The 21,838-nt window shown below is 62.6% G+C and overlaps 1 protein-coding gene across 5 annotated transcripts; it reads right to left on the bottom strand.

The window, feature by feature from the left end:
* Nucleotides 1-3,040: 3,040 nt before the first annotated feature.
* On the bottom strand, nucleotides 3,041-19,256 carry KIAA0513. 5 transcript variants are annotated; one of them, XM_080552198.1, is made up of 13 exons: nucleotides 19,115-19,256; nucleotides 11,462-11,902; nucleotides 10,976-11,075; nucleotides 10,804-10,877; nucleotides 10,603-10,673; nucleotides 10,097-10,304; nucleotides 9,641-9,681; nucleotides 9,091-9,169; nucleotides 8,725-8,802; nucleotides 7,825-7,854; nucleotides 5,526-5,606; nucleotides 5,115-5,209; nucleotides 3,041-5,023 (listed from the first exon to the last, which is right to left on the bottom strand). In XM_080552198.1, the coding sequence occupies exons 2-13, from the start codon at nucleotides 11,788-11,790 to the stop codon at nucleotides 4,974-4,976; spliced, it is 1,236 nt and encodes a 411-aa protein (XP_080408324.1). In that variant the 5' UTR covers nucleotides 11,791-11,902; nucleotides 19,115-19,256; the 3' UTR covers nucleotides 3,041-4,973. The 5 variants fall into 5 exon arrangements, with proteins under 5 accessions (XP_080408324.1, XP_080408321.1, XP_080408323.1 ...); XM_080552195.1 differs by lacking the exon at nucleotides 19,115-19,256 and adding an exon at nucleotides 17,527-17,773; XM_080552197.1 differs by lacking the exon at nucleotides 19,115-19,256 and adding an exon at nucleotides 15,893-16,116.
* Nucleotides 19,257-21,838: the final 2,582 nt, after the last annotated feature.

Below are 21,838 nucleotides of genomic sequence, written 5' to 3'. Positions count from 1 at the left end.
GTTTTTCGGGCTTTGCGAGAGCTTCCCAGAGGCAAGGTGCCCCATGGGCTCATCCCCTGCTAGCGCTGCAACCACCGCAGACAAAGCCCCCAGAGCCCTGCAGCGTGTCCCTGGATATACCCCCCCGGCTGAGGAAGCCTCCTGGAGCATCGCACTCGACCGGCTCCAGCCGGGGAGGGAAGCACGCAGTCACTGGCAGGAGAAGGCAGGGACTGTCCTTTTTATCCGGCCCCTGGGGAGCTGCACATCCCGCCCTGCTCCCAGGGGGATGACTTGGGCTGAGCCCAGGGACTGCTCCCTGCTGAGCCTGGCAGCTTTTGGGAAGCCAGGGGAGATGGGCAAGGCGCAAGCCCGGTGAAAATGAGTCGGCCAAGCCAAGGAGCTGCAGTGACCTTGCCCAAAAGCAGTGGGTTGGAAGAGCGGAGCGAGAGCCCCCCCCTCGAAGCAGGAGCTGCGATGCTTCCCAGCTGCGTCCCTGTGCTGCTGTAAAACGGGCCTGGGAGGAAAAAATAATAATAAAAAATAATAATATTGTTATATACAATAATAAAAAGTCATCTTCCTCTATGGGAATCTTCCAGTTTCGGTTGCGAACCCTTCGAGAAGGATGAAATCAAATGCTTTAGTGCTGGGAGTGCACCAGTGGTGGGACGCGAGTGTGCCACGCGCCCTTAGACACCTCCCACGGGATGAGAGGCCTCCACCTCCTGGAGATGCCTTCTTTTCTGTTTGGATCTACAAGGACCCCCGGCCTGGGGAAGCAAAGGGACCCCCCCAGGGCACAGCCACCGCAGGGTCCCTGCCTCCGGATGGGGACCCCTTGCAGCTGCGTGGGTGCAGGACTCCTGCTCCGCGCCCACCTCTGCGACTTTCCCCCGTGTGAGAGCCCACGGGGCCACGTCCCCCCGGGGATTTTTTTTTTTTGGGGGGGGGGCCGGGGGTGTTGTCAGCCCTCTGCTTGGCCCAAGTACCCCGCACCGGGACCCCTGGGCGCCCAGCCGGCGCTGCAGTTCCCCCCCGCAGACACTTGGTGGGGCTCCGAAACCGGGCAGCCCCGCAGCTGGCGGCCAGGTGGGGGGGCCAGAGGCAGCCCCCCCCAAGGCCCCTCGGAGCCAAAAGGGGGTCCGTAAATCCCCGGGGGGGGGGGGTTATAGGAAGAAGGGGGTCCCCTCCCTCAGCTCCTCGTGCTGTGGCGCAAATCACGGCTGCGGCTTCGCTGCTGTTCGGTGATGAGCGCCTGGAAGGGCTGTGATGGGGGGGAAAAGGGGGGGATTTGTCAGCCATAAATCCAGCCGGCTTCGGGGTGTTTTCGTAGCCAACCCCATCTCAGATCCCCTCTGTTACGAGTAGTTATCGCTCCCAGACGGTGTTATCACAGAAAGATTTTTCGTAGCTTTAAAAGCTAAAAACCCCAGGGCCCAGGAAGCAAGCATCATTTTTATCCCCGCAGGCAAGGAGATGGGGCTGAGCCCCCCTTTGCTGGGCCCAAAGCAGAGCGGCCACCGGCCCACTGCAAACTCTGGGGTTTGATAGACGGGGGTTGTCATTCGAGAAGTGCATCAGCTTCCAAAAGCCAAAGTTAACCTGCTGCAGGGGACGGAGGTGCAGAGGCGCGCAGTGCTCATGGTGCTGGTACCTTCCTGCCGTGCTGCTGCTCCCCCCGGGCAGCCCCCCGCTCACGGCTGACCTTCCCCACCTCCAGGGGTTCCAAACGAGGGCAGTTTTAGCCCAACCAAGAGCCATCCTGCACAGGGACCCACCCGCAGCAGCTGCCCCTTGTTTTCCCTATCGGTTCCCTACAGCGCCGTGCAAGCGCGGCCAGCACCCAGCCAGCAAAAACAGCAGCCGGGAGGTGCTGGGGTGCACCCACACTGAGCAAACAGCGCAAGGGCTGGGGGAAAAACCCCTCCTTTCCCATGCCGTGGCAAGGCGATAAGCGATTTCGGGGAGAGCAGAAGCAGAAGCTGTCACAGGCCACGCCACGGCCTCGGCTTTTCCCCAGAATCAGCCCGCGCCCATGTTTTCCCAAGGAAAACCGCAAATAAAACAACTCAGAGAGGGCTGCAGAGCTGGTGGGCTTCCCCTCTCTGCGTGGCACGGTCCAGGGAGGGTAATTTAACAAAAAATAAAAGCTGTTTGTGGTTCTTTCCCTTCTAACTATTGCCTGCTGCTGCACAGACGGGTTTGTGCCTTTTGCTCCCAAACCCACGTGCTCAGCAGCGATGGGACCCCACACCGCGGTGACCTGGGGGCTGCATTCAGTGCCCACCCGACCGCCCCATTTCCGCAGGGTCTGGGGCCAAACGAGCCCCCACGAGTGCTCCCAGGAGAGAAACGTGCCCGTGACACCCTGCTGTGGCCACCGAGGGAGCAAAGAGCACCGCGGGGCTGGGAGCGGTCAGCGTGGCCGTACGGAGACCCGAGGGGACGTGGGCTCCTAGCTCAGGCTGGAGGGTGCCCCAGCTCGTTCATCAAAGGGATCTTCTTTTTTCTTTAATGAGATAATGCTGAGTAATTGATTTTTAAATACAGCGAAATCAAACGCCCCGAGGCCCCAGCAGGATCCCAGCTCCTGCGCCAGATCAGCGGCGACTGGCAGAGATTGAGCGCGAAGGGGAGAAGGAAATAAAAATCCAATCTCCTCCGTGCGCCTAGCTGGCTGCGGGGCAAACGCTAACGGTGCCTGAAAAGGTGCGTCAATTTTTCTCTATTAAAAAAGAGAAAATGACCTTTTGGGTCATCAAAAGGGAGAAGCCGGAGGGGGCCGAGCTGGGGAAGGCAGCCGGGACCGTGCAGATGCGCAAGCAGCGGGGAGAGGAGCCGGGGGATTAAAGCACACGGCTGAGCAAGGGTCGTTTGGGGCAATTTATCCCAGTTTCCCTCTCACCCCATTGTTTTTCACGCAGTCCCAGTCGGGATGGGTTTAAGGACGTCACCTCACTCCGCACCCAGCCTTGAAATGTCTCGGTTAAATCAATAAACGCAGAGCCTGCAGGCGTCCCGGAACGAGGGGATCTTGACAGGTTTATGGTCTTGGTGGGGGGAGGGGGGATATTTCATTTATTTATTTATTTATTAGAAAAATACACATGCAAATAATATATTTTCCACTGCTGAACTGTTTTTTTTTTTTTTTACATCGGAAAAAAAAAAAATAAACGCAGCGGGACTGAGGGGAGACCCGAGTGGAGCCGCGCCCCCACCTCTCCTCTCCATCAGACGCAAAGTGCAAACCCTGGGGTGCAAACACCCTATATACACCCTTCTGGGGAGCCCTGCCCAGGTCCTGGGGCTGGGGACGGCCAGCAAGCCAGGGAAAGCGGTGCTGGGACTGATCCTGCCTTAGACCCAGCACGGAGCAGAGCCCAGCCCCATAATTTCGGGTGCCGGAGCTCCAAACTCCCAGCAGAGAAAATCAAACCGCAGCCCCCTCGCTGCAGCCCGGGTGAGAGCAAGGAAACGCCACCGGAGACACAGGGCTACGGGGAAAAACCCTGCTCCTGCAGGACACATCACGGGGAAACCTGCGCCAACAGCCCCTTGAAACCCGTTCCCATGGGACTCCCCCCCCCCCAGTTTGAGGACAGTTTTGGGGGGCGACCCCAAGCGCCGGACCCCCGGAGCGAAGCGGCGCTGTCGCCGCGTCCCCGGCCTGCCCGCAGCAGCCGTGCCAAGGAGGCGCTGGGCAGAACCTGACGGGCTGCATACCAGGCAGCTGCAGTCACCGGAGCAGAGCAGGAGACGTGTTTGGACGGGGCTGTTTGGGGTGCGGCGGTCCCAAGGGCTATTCCGGGCGTGATCGGGAAGGGAAGGGGCCGGGGGAGCAGCGAGGCACGGCCGATGCAGGGCTGTTGGCTCAAGCCCTTGGGGAGACGCCACAAGCCCTCGGCTGCCCCATGTTGGAGGTCACAGCAGGGTGAAGGGAAAAGCAAACGCAGAAAATGTGTGCTGAAAAACCCTACAGGGAACCCCCCCAGCTGCTGCTTGCGTCCTCCCAAACAGCCCGACACCGAGCACCGCTGCCCCCTCGCCCTGCGCTCCCGCCCGAGGCCATGGTGGTGTCCTGCGGATGGAGGCTGGTGGCGTGGCACAAATGCTGTTTCCTCTCCACGCACAAAGCCGTACAGGGATTGCGGGGCGGTTTTCCCCAGGAAAAGTTTCCCCACGTCTCCCATGGAGCCTTACACAGCAAGGGAAGCCACCGGTGCCAGCCCACTGCACAAGGCAGCACGACCTGCTGCCCACCCGCAGCAGACCCTCCTGCGGCGCCCTGCACCCCAAATCCCTGGACAACAGCCCCTCAAGTGCCCAAACTTCCCCCATTTCCTTTAACAGCCCCTGAAACCAAGAGCTGCCAACCTGGTGCCTCGCTGCGGGGGGATGCAGGAGGCTCGCAGCCTTGTTTCCTCCGGATTTTCCGCCATCCACGCCAGCCTCGTGAAGGCATCGAGCAGCAAATGCATTCAGCAGCTCCACACCCCACAGCGTTTTGCTCCAGACCCCGCTGTTACGAGCACTGAAGCCCCCAAGCAGCGTTTCGCAGGGGGCTGAGGACGCAGCAACACAGCCCCCCCAAAGCCCCCAGGTACAGCGGGGCTGCGGCAGTTGCTCTCTTTTTCATCTTGCTTTCTCTCTTGTGTTTTTTTTTTTTGTGTGTGTTTTTTTTTTAGGTTTCGTTTGATTGTTTCTCTGTTCGTTCGCTTGTTTTCACCCGACAAAACCCACTTCTGGGTCCGCCTGCTCTGAAAACAGACGCGGGAGGCTCCGGCGAGGGACGGGGGCTGTTTGGCTCCTACTTCTACGGGCTGCCCGCGGCGCAGCTCTAAGGTTTTGGCGGATGGTCATGCAGGTTGGGGGCAGCTCTGTGTGCGCGTGCGCGAGCCTCGAGCAGCCCGGCTTCGTTCGGGGCACGTTTCTCTCCCCAGCTGCTCCAGCCACCGTCTCGCTGCCGCTGTGCCGTGCCGGCCGGGCGGCTACTCGGTGGCCATCTGCTCGATGTGGTCGCTGAGCAGCTTGTATTGCTCTGGGGAGGAGAGGGAAAGCGGTGCTGGGACGGTGCTGAAGCATCCCAGCGAGGCTGAAGGCTGTCCCCCCCCCCCTCATCCCACCCCTACCTTCATCCAAGTTGCCGATCGTCGCCTGCTTCTTGAGGAAGTCGCTGCAGAGCTTCTTGCTGAGGCCGAACGCCAGCATGTTGTGGATGAAGGTGCTGAGGAAGGGCAGAGATGCTCAGCAAGGGCAGGGCCAGGCTGCCCTTCCTCCCTCCCCCACCCTCCTCTTCCTCCCCGGGTGCCAGATGCCAGATGATGCTCGGCTGCGGGACCCCTGCCCGGGGCAGCACGCTGGGGTGCTGCGATGCTCAGATTTACAATGTAAGGGGTAGGAACAGGTCCCAGGAAGGAGCACTGGGGATGCTCTGCCCATTTCCCCACCACACGGGATGTCCCTGGCGGGGGACGGTGTCCCACCACCCTCGGCAAGGACCCACGGCACCGCAGGACCAGCAGTCCCCGAGCCCCGCTCACCCCAGCTGCCCGAAGGTGATGTTCTCGTTGAAGCGCAGGCTGTCGTCCCGCTCCTCCTGCGTCATGTGGCACCACTTCTCCCTGCAAGGCACGAGCCCGTTTGGCACCACCGACCCCCCCCGGACCCCCCTGCATCCCCCTCCCCGGGCCACCGGGGACAGGGGGGACACCACTGGTCCCTCTGGCTGCCGGAGCACGCCCCGTGCTGTACGGGCTCAGGTGCGCACACCTCCATCCAACCTGTTAATTTGGGGCAAAATGAGAGACACCCTGGGACAGCCAGGAAATACCACGGCCTCTCCAGCACCGAGCTCACATCGCACCCTTGGTGCCTTCATTTTGGGGAGGGAGGGTGAGCAGCGGGCTTGCAGCTCTCGGGGACGCCATCCCAGTGGGGCTCTGCTGGAGCATCCCCACCTGCAGCACCTCTCCCCCCAGTGCCGTGGGGTTTCCAGCTCCCAGAGCCCCCAGCAAGCTGCTCCCCAAACATACCCCCCCCTCTCCAGCGGTGCGGGAGGGTTCCCATACCCCTCGTACCCCTCCCCATCCCATCCCCGTTCAGCAGCCGAAGCCAGGTCCCCGAATCGCAGCACCGCCCTCGAGGATGCCCCAGCTCCGCTGCACCCCCTGGCAAACGCACCCGGAGCATCATCTCCTTAAAGAAAAGGTTTTTTTTTTTTAAGGAAGGTGTCCTGCTGGCGGGGCTCTGGGAAGGAAGTCATGCCGAGCAGGGCAGCAGCGGCACCGCGGCGGTGCTCAGGTGGTGCCAGGCACAGCTCAGTGCATGCGCGCTGGGGAAAGCCCAGCTCCAGGGTGAAGCCAGCCCCCTTCCGAGATGTCAGGCGAGGCCACAGCCAGGGAAAAGAGGAAAGGCAAGGAGAAACAGGGACAGGCAGAAGAAATATATATGTATGTGGAGGAGGAGGAGGAGGAGGAGGAGGAGGAGGAAGAGGAGGAGAAGAGCAGGAGTGGACCGAGCAGGAGCGCACGCCGAGCGGGACCGAGGTGCTGCCAGGTGGGAATGGCCCCGGGGAGAGGGATAGGTAAGACCAAGTGAAATTTTCTTGCTGAAACTGGAAAAGGATGAGAGCTTCACCGGGCTGAGCCCAGAGGGGAGCCTGCCGCCGAAGCCAGCCCAGCCCCGGCCTCAGAAAGCTGCTGAGCAGAGCCTTTGGTCACGGGGGCTGAGCCGTGTATTGGGACGGCTCTGGAAGCGTATATGAGATGTTTTAAAGGACTTTTTTTTTAAAGTAATTTCTCCGAGATAAAGCTAACAATAGCAAATAAAGAATAAAAAATAAAATCCAGCTCTGGAGGCTGACAAGAAAGCGGGAGAATCAAATGAAGGGGCTTTGAGATCTGGCAGCGGAACTTCACAGATCTCACTAGCCCAGTTACAGAAGAAGCAGGTCTGTAACTTTTTTTCCTGCCTTTTTATGGTTTTTTTTGGTTTTTTTGTTTTTTTGTTTTTTGCTGTGCTGGCCCAGGGAAGCCTCTCAGCACCCTCAGGGGCTGCCCCCTCCCAGCTCCTGGCCAGGAGACCCTCGGGATGTGCCCTGGGCTCGCACCCAGCGGGGCTGGCACGGCTCGGCCTCGCTCACCCCCAGCGGCACCGCGGCACCCCGCACTTCATCCAAGCAAAATCGGAGTTATCCAGCTCCTGGTGCACACCTTAGGCACGTGGACGATTCCCCGCCCTCACCCTCCCGGTGCTGCCATGGCTCGGAGCCGTTTGCTTTGGGGTCAGATGCTCCAGACACCCCGATCCCAGCACCCATGGACCGGTTCCGAGCTTTGCAGCCGGGAGGATGCGCTTGTGATAGCAACGTGCAGACTCCGCTTGTAGTTTTCTTTTTATAGAGGGATGGCAGCATAATTGTGCATTAAAAAAAAAAAAAAAAAGACCAGATCTTCCCACTCCAATGCTCTTCCTACCCCAGGAGCAGGACACGGAGGCAGCACCACCTCCGCTCCCCAGAGCAGCAGCTCCGATGGAGGCACTGCACAAGGCAGCAGCAAGCAGCAAGGGCAGCTGAGGGGGGTGATTTCCCCACACAGGGGGATGATTTTCCCCACTTCATGCCCCAAACCTGCCCGGGACACAGCTCCCTTCCCGTGGCAGCTCCCCGGGTCCCCAGCAGCTCAGCACCCCCTTGCCACCGTGACCGGCTGCGGCGGCACAGCTCGAATTGGGCCGGGTTTCTTTTTAAAAAGCGGCGTTAAGGAGAAAGCAATCAGGCTGGGGGGGGGGGGTTTGGGGTGAAGGCAAAACGAGGAAGAAATGCGGGCGGGCACGCACCTCTTCTCCTCTTCCTCCCCAGCGTCCCCTCTGGAGCGGCAGCAGAAACGGGGCCGACAAAAGGCGCGTGTTACAGATCATGCAAGAGAGATGGGCGGAGGGAAAAGGGGAGAAGAACAGACGAAGAGAGGTCGTTAGAGGCGGAGGGAGGGAAAAGAGAGAGAAAAAAGAGGAGTTTAGTGCTGTCGCCTTCCCCCCGTCCCCTGCCCTCCCTCCCGAGGGGAGAAAACTCCTCCTGCAGGGGAGGACACGGCCACGAAGCCACCGCCGAGCGCCCTGCGGTCCCGTGCCGTGGCCAAGCACCAGACCTGGCGTTTCGAACCCAGCCTGCGGGATGCCAGCCCCCCGGGGGCTCAGCCCCCAGCCCCGGTCCTGCCGGCGGCGCGTGTCCTCGCGAGACGTTTGCTGCCGCTAATTTGGGGCTTTAATCAGAGCAAACGCGGTTACGGCTGCGTCGCTGCTCGGCAGCTTCTTTTTTCTTTCTGGTCGGCTTGGAGAAGGAAAGCAATAAAAGGAGAGAGAGGAGACGGAGCCGGCCGAGCATCCCGAGGGGTTCTCATGGTCGGGGCTGGGGGCAGGATGCGGGGGGGAGGCTGGCTGCTCCGTGGTCTGCCTTCACTGCTCGGAAAGGGGCTGCCAAAACGCCGGGTGCTCGACGCCTGCCCCCCGCACAGCCACCAGCACGTCCACGGCCCCCCCGGGGACACTGGGGACCGGGGCGTCCCCTCCCCTGGCACAGGATCTGCTGGCAGACCAAGCCACGGCAGGCTGAACCATCCTGGCTGGGCTGTCTGCGCACACCTCTAGGGCTTCCTTTGGGGAAAAAGGATGCAAAACGAGCAGGAAAACCTCCCCGTTCCCCATCCTTAGGAGATTTTTTGGGGAGGGGCCGGGTCCTACCTGGTGGTGGGGGAGCGCTTCCTGCGCTCGCAGTGCACGGCGTCGAAGAAGGCGGCGTTCCAGAAGCGCAGGTTGTGCCTGCGGGGAGGGGCGAGGCGTCAGTGGGGGCCACCCCCCATCTCCCCCCCACTTCCCCCCCGCCCCTTCCCATGCCAGGGGCTGGGAGATGATGAAATGAGTCTGGCGAATTTGGCCCGTTTTGGGGGAAACCCGTGCTGTTTCACAAGCCGTCGGGTGCAGGGGGGACGTTTTGCTGCCGCAAAAGGCGGGAGCTGTGCTGCCCCATCTCCCGCCCGTGCTGCCACCCCCTGCGTCGTGCGGGCAAGCGGGCAAACCCAGGTACGAGCCAGCTGGCCCCAGCTTTACCAGATGGGCTGCTGCTTGAGGTGCATGTACAGGTAGATCTTCTCCCCTTTCTTCTCCTCCTCCGGGCTCTGCACGGAAACTGTGGGGACACGCAGTCACACCCCGAGGCCCGGGTGATGCCCCCCTTCCCACCACACAAAAAAACACACTCGTGTGTCCCCCCCCCTCGGTGTCCGATGGCAAGGTTTGTGAGCCGAGCACTCAGCCCTCGGCCGCGCTTTGGGGGCAGGCGTTAGCTCTGATGCAGGGCACGGCTGTCCCAGGAGGACGCTCGGGGGACAGGACCGCCCGTTCGGTGGCGCGCAGCACCAGAAGCGAGCTCAGGGGTGCCCAAACCTCCACGACCTGGTGCCACAAGGTGCCACCAGACGCCCCTGTGGGACGGGAGCTGTCTTTGCTCCAAACCCACGAGCTGAGACGGCCCCTTTGGAGCACTCCTCTAGGACAGGCAGCTCCGTCCTCCCTGCTGCCTCTCCCCACCCCACAGCTTCCGACCCCCGCTCCTTCCCCGGGGGTGCCGTTACCATTCAGCAGCTCCGGCTCCACTCACCCGTCTTCTTCAGCCTCTCCTTCGGTCTCTCCTCCCCCTCGCTGCGGCACAGAAACCGGCGTCAACCCCCAAGAAAAGGAGCCGGAGGAGCAGAGCCCCAGACCCTTGGCAGGGGAAGCCCCCCGGTTCGGAAGCCCCCCGGTTTGGAAGACCCCTGCACCCCTGCCACCATCCCTGGGGCCAGAAAAGGGAGATTGTGGTGTCCGTCCCAGCTGGACCCCGCACCCAGGCAATGCAGGAGACCCCAAAAGCAGTGGCACCGCCTCCAGGACCCACGTACCCCCTTCCCCACGAGGACACAGGACTCCCTGGCCACGAGGTGCCCAGTGACCACCGTACAAATCGACGGGACCGGGCCGCGAACCATCTCCCCGTGGCCACTACAACCCCACCTCGGGTGTCCCCACGCCCCACGGGCGCACGCCTCGGCCCCCTGCCCGCCCTCGCGGTACCCACTCGCTCTTCCTGGCCGCGGGACCCTTCAGCTTGGTCTCCAGGCCCCCGAAGAAGCCCTTGACATTCTCCGTCCTGGCCGAGGTGTTCTTCAGCAGCCTCTCGGCGATGTCCTTCTTCTCGGCCAGCCAGCTGTTGGCCGACCTCAGGTATGAGTCGATGCTGCCCGTGGGCTTCTCCTTGGCCTCCAGGGGCAGCGCGTGGGTCTTCCCTGGGGGCAACGCCACCGGGGCTCAGCCTCCACGTCCCCCAGGCTTGGGGAGCACCTGGAGACCCCCCCCCAAAATGAATACCCTCGGCGAGAAGCAACGAGAACCCAGCCCAGCGAGGTCTGCACGGCTCTGGGGCCACGGGGGCGCTTTTCTGATCGGGATCGGAGCCAGCCAGGGGGCAACCAAGCCGCGGAGCCCACCCGCCACCCTTCCCACGCAGACAGCAGGCCCGGCACCCGCACCCAAAGCACTTGGCCACCTGCACAAGCAGCACCCGTGGGCGCGGGTGCCCCTTACCGATGTAGAAGTAGGTGAAGCACATGGTCATGAGGTTCTTGGCGGGGCTAAAGTCATCCATCTGGTGGCACCTGAAATGAAGGGGGGGTTTAAGGACGATGCCCAGCGATGGCACCCAAAGTAGCCTCGTGCTTGCTGGCTCTGATCTCGGGGTGCGGGGGGGGGGAGCACAATGAAGCCAACCCCCCCCCCGTGACTTACTCAAAGAGCACGAGGGCGAAAGACTGCATGAGGCGGTAGAAGGTCTGCTCCGACACGCACTTGGAGTTGCAGCGCTGCAGGCACAAGCAGGGTTGGGTTTGGCACGGGCAGCTTCAGCCCCCCCCCCCCGAGCCCCCGCCGCAGGGAGGTGGGCAGAAAGCCTCCCCCTTACCTGGGCGCTCACGTATCTGGCGAACCATTCCCTGCCCTTCCCGTTCTCGCCGCTGCACAGCTCCCCAAACCTGGCCTTCTCCTCCTGGTCCAGATCCTCCCTGAAACAGAAAAAGGGGGGGATAAAAGCCATTAAAGCTGAGGGTGTGCCTGGCGTCCCCTGCACGGCAGCTGATGGCTCAGCTCCCGCCCAGCACCCCTCTCGGCAGCGTCCTGACACAAGGGGATGGCGCGGGGCGCATCCGTTTTGCCATCCTCGCGGTCACGCTGCTCTTTTCTTCCTCCCCGGCAGGAGGCAAGCCAAAAGGGGGAGGGAGACGGGAAAACCGACGGCAGCCAGAGCAGAAACTGAGCCACAGAGACAGGCGCTCAGCCCCCGAGCAAAGCCAAGCACCACTGCTGCTCGTCACGCTCGGTTGGCTCCATCCCTCCCGACGCGCCGAGCCGCGGCGAGGGGACCCGGGGGCTTTTTCCCCCTCTCCCTCACCCCCCGGAGAAGATTTTCTCCACGTAATGCCGCATGAAGTCCCGGCGCTCGGCCGTCGCCTCGTCCCTGGCCGACTCGGTGCTCTGGCTGGAGGAGAAGGACTCGGCGGAGGACGAGCGGCGGCGGCCGCCCCAGCGCGTGGGCGAGCCGCCCGTGTCGTTGTCGCTGTCCGCAGACTCGGTGGCATCGCTCTCCTCCCCGGCCACGTCCCCCACGTGCCCGTTGCCGCTGGGGACATCCGGAGGGGTCGGCTCCGAGGGGGCACGGGCGGGCGTTTCGGTGTCCAAGTCGATGAGGTTCCCTACGGGCACGTCCAGGGGGGCGTCCATGGCTATCGCGGGGGGGGACGTGGTGCTCGGGGGATCGGATGGGTGCTCGTCCTCTTGGCCCTCACCGGGTTGTGGAGGCCATCGCCGGTGGGGACAGGTTACCGCAGGGCATCTGAAAGACAGGGGAAGGACAGGAGTGAGGGGGTGACCCCAGGGAACCACCACCGTGGAGCAGGGAGAGGAGACCCCAAGTCCCCAGGGTGCCCATCGGCAGCTGCAAGGGACAGGACAGGGGCACCCCAGGTGCACAGAGGGGGCTGCTCCCCATCCCATATAAATAAGCAAGGCCGCATGGTGCTCACGTGCTCTCTGCACCCTTCAAGAGCGTTTTTCATCCTTTAGCCCAGAAAAGAGGCAATGTGAGCCTGAGCTCTGTGTGTCACTTCTGGGATGTGACATCTCCCTGCCTGATGGGTGAAACCGGGCCGGCACAAGCCAGCAGCCAGCAAACACACTCATCATCATCCCCGCAGCCTCATCCCTGCAGAAACGTCCCCCTCTTCACAGCCCCTTTGGGTCGAGGAGATGCTGGGCACAGTCTCTGCTACCGGCCCCTGGGGCCAGGAGAACCCAAATCCCTGCTCTCCAGCCCTCCCTGACATTGGCACCGGTGTCCCCATGCCCCAGGACCCAGGACGAGCTGCAAGGACACTGCTGCAGCCAGCAAACCACCGGGAGCATCGTCCGTCCGGGGCAGCAGAGCATCCGGGAGGCTGCGGTGCAGCAGGCACTGCCAAAAGAGCCCAGCTGGCCGCTTGCCTGCTTCATCCATCCTCCCGCAGCCCGGCCTCCCAGGGCATCCGCAAAGTCCTTTCTGCACAGATGGAGCCGAGACCTCCTCGAGAGGTCGTCCAGAGCCTTCTTTTGGGGCTCAGAGGTGCCGAGCCACAGCGCTGGCAGCCACCAGCTCATCCCCAGCCTCCCCAGGCTGTGGTGCGGCTGGGAGCACACCAGGATGGACACCACGGTGCTGCGCGTGCCTCCTTCCGTCACTGCACCTTGCTCTTCCCCCAGGCACCACCCAGGCCGTGCCGGTGCCCAGGAGAGGCAGAGGGATGTCCCCAAGCCCTGCCGGGGGTGTGCAGCAGGCGGGTGGCATCGCTGCCACCGCCCGGACCCTGCGCCAGCTCCCAGGAGCTTGCTTTTCCTCTAAAACACCTTGACTTTTTTTTTTTTTTCTGGCATCCTGCACGTCCTCATCACGCACAGACCGTGACCCTCCAGCAGACAGAATTTGGGGTGCAGTCTGAGCAGGACCCCAGGACTCACAGTGGGTATCTGCAGCATTACAAGCTCAGCAGAAACCTGCCCAGGACGGGAGCTGCTCTCTGCTTGAGGACATCCAAAAGGGTTTAACCACACACTCAGCAGCCCGTGATTAAACACTGCCACCGAACGTAGGGCGCAAAAGGTGCTTTAAGGTGCTGGGTGCCCATCCCGCTTCTCCCAGCCCCCCCAGCACAGAGCCCAGAGGAGCTCCAGAAGCCAAAGGAGCCCAAAGGCAGCCCCGTACCCTCTGCGCAGCGCTGCCACTGCCCCGCACAACAGATCCAGGAGGAGAACAGCCGAAATAGGGACCAAATCCCCAGCTCCCACCACTGCCCGCACACAGTCCGGGGCCTCACCCTCCTAAAAAGCCACTGCTGCTTTGATCCTGGGAGCAGAAGGGATAAAAAGGGGCCTTGGGGCTGCTCGGGAGCATTGCTACCACACAAGGAGCTTCGGCATCACCCAGCTCCTGCAGCCCCCGGGCTCTTTGCTCACCAAGCTCGACCAGGCAGACAAGGTTAGACCGCAGCCTTCCTCCCAAAAAGCATCTTCCAGCACATCTCTATTCCCCAGGGGCAGCTGGCACACGTTTAATCTGCATCTCCCCCCCTCAGGGCACAGCAGCCAGAGAACGCCGCAACCAAGAGAGTCGGCCGGAGGCACGCGCAGAAAGGCAGCTCCACGAGTTGTCCTTCATCTGAGAAACGTGTATCTGGGTGCCAGGAGCCATCCCAAGGCGCTATCTGCTCAGCTAGATTTCTGGAGGAGAAGGAAAAGGAGGAGCTTTCCCGAGAGATCTGGGCTTGCCAGTGCGAGCAAACGTTGGAGCATTTAAGCAGGGGAGGTTAATGCGTGGCTCTGGAACGGGAGGGAGGCAGCAGCGAAAATCGTCGGTGCTGGAGCTGGAACGGGCTGCTGGCACTTTAACCGAGGCTTTAACAAACTCATCGCTGCGCTGAACTTGTCCTGAATTTTAAAAAGGTTAAAGGCTCGTGACTTCTCGCCCACGCCTCTCGAAAGCTTTGTGACATTTCGCACCGCACCGGGTCCCCGCTCCCCACCGCACAGCCTGGTCCCAGCGCATCCTTCCTGGCCGGGACCACCCAGCCTAGGTTTGCAGCCAAATTCCTTCACCCCCCCCGCAAAGCTTGATGAAGTGACACACGAGGAGAGAGAAAACCAACCCCAAATCCTCACCGAGCGATGCTCAGCTGTTACCCATTGGGGCAGATCTGTCAGGGCTGCCGGCGCTCACACCAGGGGAGCGATGCTCTCCCGTGGACAAGAGCCTGTGCTCCGAGTGGGAAACTTCCAGTTAAATACTGTAATTAAAATGAAAAACCTCTGCCTGTCCTCTTGGAGCTACAGGGGGTGCATATTCCTGCGGTCCTCTGCTCCCAAAAGCGCAGTGACCGGGCTCGGGAAGCCCCTGGGGACCTCCAGCCCACCTGCACCCCGCACCGGGGGTGCTGCCCGGGGAAGAGGAAAGACACGAGGAAATTTTTTTGGCAGTGCTCAGCCCTGGCACTTTTCCACGCTGCAGCCCATCGGGGACCCGCGCCGGTCCCGCCTGCCCGCTGCAGCACATCCCAAACCCGGCTGGCAGCTGGAAAGGGGTGTCCAGGAGCGGGGTGTCCCAGGGGGAGGTGTCCCAGGGGGGATGTCCTGCACCAGGGTGTCCCAGGACAGGGTGTCCCGGAGCCGGGTGTCCCAGCTGGGCTGCGCAAAGGTACGGTGGCCAAAAAGCTTCGCTCCTGCCAAGGAAAACTCCCAGCGCTGCAAGGGAACGTCCCGTTTCCTCCTGGGAACTGGTCGGTCCTGTTCAACCCCGCTCACCCCCACCCCGCAGCCCCAAGCACACCGCAAATGCCCTGCCAATGCCGTAAATCTGGGGGGGTCTCGCACCCGCACCTCCTCCGAAAGCGTCCCCGGGAATATTTCAACACGCAGACCCCCCCCGCTTAAACAAACCTGGGCATGACGGGAGCCCAAACCCTCCCACCCCGAGCTCGGCTCCCCGCGCCGGCAGCAAGGACACGGGCTGGTTTTATCAGGGTTTAATCCTGCCGTGTCCTCGCTCAGCGCCCTGTGCTGTCCGGGCTCTTTGCCCAGCCCCTTTGCTGGGGTCCCTGCTGCGGGTTGCTCCCCAAAGACTCCTCGCTCAGCCTGGGACCCCGAGCTGCACCGGGGCCCAGCGAGGACCCCCACCCCCCCCCCAAATTCCCCGCTCACCCCCGCTGCCTCCAGGCACCAGGCGGCAGCTCCCCGGGGAGCTGATCCTTCGGAGGAGAATTAAAGGTCTCTGGAGCAGCCCTGCGAAAGGGGCACCCAGCGCGCCCCCTCCCCTCCGTGCGCACACCCCAGGGAGCCCCGAAACGGAGCCATCCACCCCACAACCCCCATTTTCATCCGCTCACCCGGCACAATCCCCCCCCCCCAGAGCCCCAGGGGGGCCGGGGTCTATTTTAGCCAGGAGCCCTCCAAAAGGCAGGGGAGGGTTTCCCCCCCCCCAACCTCGAGCACGCTCTGCCCCTATTCCCGAGGAGACGTCGGGTTTTTGGTGCGGGACGCACGGCAGCACGGCCAAAGCCTTGTGCTGACGGAGCCGGGGGGGGCGAATTGGTGCTGCCCCCCCCCCAGCACCCGAGCGATGGGCAGAGCTCGGAGCGAGGCCGCGAGAAACCCGTCCATCACCTCCCAGCGTGCGATGGAGGAAGAGGATGGATCAAACCCCCGCTGTGCCACCCAGCCGAGGCCTGTCTTTGCAGGGGGGGGTCTCGGCAGAGCTGCCCCCCCAGTTCTCAGCCTCCCCCCCCCCCCTCCATCGCTTTACCTGCGCCCAGGAGCAGCGTCACATCGCCCGGGGTCAGCACCATCGGCGTGGTGGGCACGTTGGGCAGCAGGCACGACGCGGGGACGGCGCGGGGGCCGAGTGGTCCCTCCCTGCGTGGCTCACGCACGCCTCGTCCCCGTCCCCGTCCCCGTCCCCATTGCCACCCCCCCCGGCCGCCCACGCAGGCACGCACACAGCGCGCAGCAGCTGCTGCGGCGCCGGCTGGGAGGAAGAGGAAGGAAGGAAGGGAGGAAGAGCCCATTGTGCAATTTCGCCACGGTTCACGGCTCCCCGAGAGCCGCCCCGGCCCCCTCCCCGTGCCTTGCGGTGGGCACCCTACGAACAGGACCTCCCCCCCCCCCCCAACGCTGCTCCCCCCCTCCCCAGCCTGTCCATGCGTGCAGCTATCCGAAATGTTGAGCGTATAAATACAAATTCCTCCCCATCGAAGAGGGATTTCCCAACCCTTTCCATCGCCTTCAGCTGTTTTTTAAGCCCCCCCCCCGGTCGCTCGAGCCCCCCCTGAGGACTGTGAGTTGCCTGTTTTGCTCCTCCCCAGAGGAGCTGCTCCTGGGAAAAAAAAAATAAAAATTAAAAATTGGAGTCAGGGGGAGAAAAGGAGGGGGGAGGAACCAGGGGAGAGCAGCGTGCACAGCGAGGCTGGAGCCCTGTGGGGTTGGGGTCCCCCCCCCGCCTGCCCTTGCCCGCGTTCAGTGACCCAGCCCCGCTGCCCCCGACCCCTCCTGGCACCTGCCCCAAGCACCGTGCGAGGAAAAACCCCGGTGAGAGGCGGGGGACGGGGAACGGGTGACGTGGGACCCTTGGGAGGGGTGTCCCTGGTGGGCGTTACGTGCCCGGGTGGCAATTTTGGGGTGCTCACAGCTGGGGGGGGGGGGGAGTCCTCAATGCAAAGAGATGCGAACAACCCCGTGGGGGGGGGTTGGGGTGACCCCCCACACCCCTGAACCTTCTCAGCCCTCCCACAGGGACCCTGTCACCAGCCTGAACAGACTTAAAGTGTCCCCTGCTTTGGGGGGGCTCCGGCCCCCCAGCTCCTCCAGCACTGCCCACCCACAAGCAATGAGGGGCAGCTGGAAGCCCCCCCCCCCCGTACCAGGGGGGCATCCAGGTCCTGCTTGTCCCCCCCGCTCCTATATCACATCCACCCAACCCCAAAGCAGAGCCCCTGCTCCTATTCCTGCCCCAGAGCATCCCCCGTGGGCAGGAAAATAAGGATCAGCGCGCCCGCGGCGGAAACCACGCGGCCGTGACAAAATCCGGAGCTCAGCGGAGAGCCGAGAGCATCGCTAATTGGCGGTCCGCTGAGGGCGATGATTATAATTAACTCTGCCTTCGGAAATCGCAAGCGACGTGTAAAAACACGTCCCGGCTCCCCAATTTTTATAGAACGGGACGCCGGGGGTCGGGTTTGCAGCCGGCCTCGCGCCGGTTCGGTTTCCACGTGGGTGCCCGGTGCCTGAAGCACAGCTTCGAGCCCTGGTGCTGCTGCTGCCGCCCTCGGCTTGCCTTGCCCTTGACTCCCAGCCTCAGCACCCATGGGACACACCAGCCCCCAGCCCGGCGCCCCCAGCACCGCTCTGCCCACGGGTTTAGGCGGCGGCGCGTCGCCTCACCCCCTTTTTCTTCGCAGAATAAGGCTCCGGAGGCGGCTGTGTCTGCCGCACACAAGCGCCCTAGTTTCCTTCCCCAGCGGATCACGGCACGGCAAGGCTCCGGCAGCAGGCGGGCGGCGTAAGAGCCCCGCTCGCATCACCCCAGGGCTCCCCGGCACCTGCAGCAGGGCAGAGAGGTGGAACCGGAGCGGAGCGAAGGGGAAGCACCTCTTTATTTGGTGGAAGGGACCGTTGGGCAATCTCCGCTGCCTGGCCTCGAGCGAATGGCACAAAACGCAGGGGGAAGGCGGTGACAGCTCCGGAAAGGAGCCAAGGTTTCGGGGGCAGGAGGATGTGATGCAAAATCCTGCCGCAGGGAACAACGGGGACGGAGCAAGCGCAGGGAGGAGCGCTGCGAGCCCCGGGCTGCGTGCTGGCCCCGACAGCATCTGTGCTGCCAGCGGGCTCCACAAAAACCCCAAAAAGCCCTGCACGCAAACACCATGGAGCCAGGGCTGCCCCCAGGCTCTGAGCCGAGCCCCATAGAAGAGGGGCAGCCCCTTATACGTGGCCGTGCCTGTGCCCAGCTGCAGCCGAGCACATCAAAAGCTCGTGGCGCGGGACAGCGCAGCGCGGCAAGAAACGAGCTTGCATGGAGAATGACCCACAGCACTGCGCGGCCACCCGAGCCCCGCTTTAAGCTCACCTCCCAAGACTTCATGGGCTAAGGGATTTGCTTCGGATTTGCAGGGCGAGGAGGCCGCCAGGTTTCTCTAACACACCCGTGTCCTTTCCCTCGGCACCCTCCCAAGGCCCCGCCGCACCGCGGTGGCTCCGTCCCCTCTGTCCCCAGCCCAGGAGCACCTCCAGGAGGTGCTGTCACTGCGGGTCCCTGCGAACCCGGCACCACAAAACCCAACAGACGTCGTATAACCCGCCGCGTGGTTGTGACACGGCTGCTGAACACCCAAGCAAGCCATCCTGCCAGGCTGGCCCTCTGCAAATCCCTCCTAATCCAATCTCTGCGGGTGGCGGTAAGCCGGACCCTCCCGTGCTGAACGCCCCTGTTTGCACAGCGCTTGGGAAATCCCTCTCGTTTCCTTATTCCTGGGTGAATCACCGGTGGGGAGGTCACCGCAGCTTCCTGCTGCTCGCACGGGGCTGGGGAAATGCAGGTACCTCGGCACGCTCTGCTCCTCTGCTGAACCTGCCCGGCGTGGGGATGGAAATCAGCGGTTGGTACCAACTCTGAGAGAGCTGGAAGGTGCTGCGGGTCCCTGCCGGGCGGAAGACCTTATTTCTTTCATCGCTGCATGTTTTCCTCTGCTGGCACTTGTGTGCGTTTAAACACAGGGTTTTTCTCCGTCTCGTCTAGACAAAGCGCGAAAGACGGAGGGGACAAGGCCTGCGCTGACCTCCCACTTGCCCGGTGATCACAGCTGGGATTCTGGATATGGAAGAAGCCCAAAAACACAGCAACGTGCCTGCAGCCCCTGCAGTTCAGCACAAAGCAGCAGCCAGCGGAGCTCCACGCTGCTTGCTTCGGGGGTGCTCAGCCCCCCCGAGACCTCCCGGAGGCTGCAAGGGGCACGACCGCATCGCCACTTACCTCCACGTGGAACCGGCAGCGGGCTGCCAGCGACACGCCGTCCTCACCGCTGCCTTCTTTACAGAGGAAAAAGCCCCCACGAGCCCCCCCCCCGGGGTCCGCTCAGCTCCCGAGCACCTGCTGCAGCACGTGGGTCGGAAGGGCTCAGCGCCACGCCAGGTGCACGCGAGGCGGGGCGGAGGCGTTGCAATCACCCCACAGCCTCCCCGTCACCTGCAGAGCGCCGAAAAGTTGCCCCACGGCAGGGGGGAGCAGCCAGAGCGATTCGTAAAGCCCGGCCGCCTCCAACACGAAACGCAGGAGCACGGCTTTCGCGCCCGGCGAAAGCTTTTGCTCCTTTTGCTCCCCGCGGGAGCGCAGAGCGCAAAGGTCGCGGCGGCGGCGAGCGCCAGCTCAGCTCCCCGAGCCGCGGCGTCACGGGGCTGGGCGGGAGGCAGGGTGGCTCCCCGGGAGCTGGCTGCAAAGCCCCGGGGGTGTTTGGGCACGCCACGGGCACCGCGTGTCCCTCTGGACACCACTGGCAGCCGCAGCACCGAGGGGAAGGTGACCAAGGCGGTTCGATGCCAGCAGCGCAGTGGAGAGTGCTGCTGACAGGCTTATTTTTTTTTTATCGCACTTTGATATTTCCCAGCAAACAAAGCTCAGCTGAGCTCTGAGTGCAAGCACCCACGAGCGTGGGATCTCTGATGCGCCGCTTCTGCGAAAACGTGCTCGCTTTTTCGTCTGCGTTTCCCGTCTCAGAGGAGCTCAGGAGGCCCTGGCTTCGGCGCAAGATGCAGACAGGCCTCTGGTTTTGGATACAGAACAAAAAAAAAAAAAAAAAAGCAAAACAGGAAATTGCTCCATCCGCAGGGAACTGCATCCCTAATTGTTCTGCATTAAGAGCTTCCAAACTCACGAGCACTATAACCAAGAAGAGAGAACAGCAATTAAATTAACTCCAGGAGCCAAGAAAGGAGGCTTCGCCTCGAGCTCCTGCAGCCCTCTGCATTGGGACGGGATGGGGACAGGGACAGCAGCCACCTTTCGAGCCCCGTGTCCAGCTTTCAGGGTGACGATTTCTTCACACGCACCAAATTGACGCAAACCGATGTCGTTTTGCACGGCGCCCCCAAAGCCGCCTGGCTGGTGCGCTCCTGAAGCCCGTTGGCGGCTCTCATCTCTGCTCCAGTGACAACAGCCAGCAGCGGCCGGGCGGCTCGCGCGGAGCTCTGTCACACGGCGGGTAACAGCCCAGCGAGGAACTCATAAACACAGCCTTTGGAGGCAGCAATCGGTGCCGGAGCCATCTGTTAAGATACGGGAGGAATACGGGGAGAGCGTCGCGGCGGTGAGGCCTCCGGTGCCGCGATCAGTCTTGGAGGGGGGACAGCAGGCTCCAAAGCCGCCCTGCAGGGCACCCAGGGCAGCTCCGTGTCACCCCAAAACCAGGGAGTGACCAAGTGGCTGTCCCTGCACAGACGAGGCAATCCCGAATGTCGCAGTACTTGCTGCAAAAGGGAGTATCTGCAGGAAGGCAACGAGGTGGTGGCACGGAGGGCAAACGCTGCAGGTGACAGAGCGAGCGGCGAGGTGAGCAGCTCCAAAACAGAAGAAATGAGCCCGTTTTCATCACCCTGCACCCATTCTCACCATGTGAGGCACAGGTTGGCACCCTATGTTCTCTCCCAGCAGCAGGCAGGATCGGTGGGACCCCGGGGCTGCTCCAAGGGGTTGCTTTTTACCTTTAACCCTTGCGTGGTGGCAAAAAGCCATGCCCCGTGCACCCCAGCTCGCTCCTGGGGCGGACAAAACCTCCCATCCCAGGGACGGGATTGCAAGCATTTACAGCCATAACAAGTGATTAAAGCTACGTCTGTTAAAGCAGAAAAAGAAAAAAACCAACAAGGTGAGCTGGTGACGAAGCCCCCGTCGGCGCTTTTCCATCTCCGCAGGTGCCAGCCCCAATGCAAGGCACCGTGTGCCGCGGCTGGAAGTTCCCAAAAGGGCTGCGTGCCATCACCAGCACCCCTGCGCCCTGCTAACGCCAGGAACCAGCCCTGTGCCAGCGAGGAGGTGACCTCCAGCAGCTCACAGCCACATCCCCAAGCCAGCTGCCCGCTTGGAGGGCACCACGACTGTTTCACCCTCTGTTTGCAGGTCCCTGGGTCATGGCCGGGCCCCACGGTGCTGCCTTCCCCCCACCAGCCCCAGGCGTGACGCCCCAGCCCTCCCACGGCTCTGCTGCGTCTCTGCCTCATCGCCGTGCGGCGCCCCGGTCCTCATCTCCCTCTACAGCACAAAGCGCTTCCAAACCATTTCGGGGGGGGGGGGAGAATAATAAAAAAGGCGGCTTTATATCTCCCTGACATTTAATAAGCTTTATTGCCCGCTCAGCAGCAGTTTCCCATCCTGAGAGCCTGGTCACGGGCTGCTCCGGCTCGTTCCCAGCCTGGCTGCGAGCACCGAGCCCGTACAAAAAGGGGACGGGGCTGCAGCAGCCTCCGACCCGCTGCACGCGGCGAGGGGAGAGCCCGGGACAGTTCACGGGAGGCAAAAGGGGGAATTAAAGGTGCTGCAATTCCCACCGCCTCCATCGTTAGGAAAAGAAAACGCAGCCGAGCATCCGCACTCTAACATGCAACGCGATTTGGTTTCAGTTCAATGCCGTTCCGGAGGAGCTGCTGAGAGCCTGGTGTTGTCAGCAGCGCAGCAGGGCACTGGCAAGGCAAAGGAAGGGATTTG

The sequence above is a fragment of the Anser brachyrhynchus genome (genome assembly GCF_964034855.1).
Source record: "Anser brachyrhynchus genome assembly, chromosome: 12".
NCBI classification, from domain to species: Eukaryota; Metazoa; Chordata; class Aves; order Anseriformes; family Anatidae; genus Anser; species Anser brachyrhynchus.
Note: the sequence above shows the minus strand (reverse complement) of the source record. Positions and strands in the feature narration are given on the sequence as shown.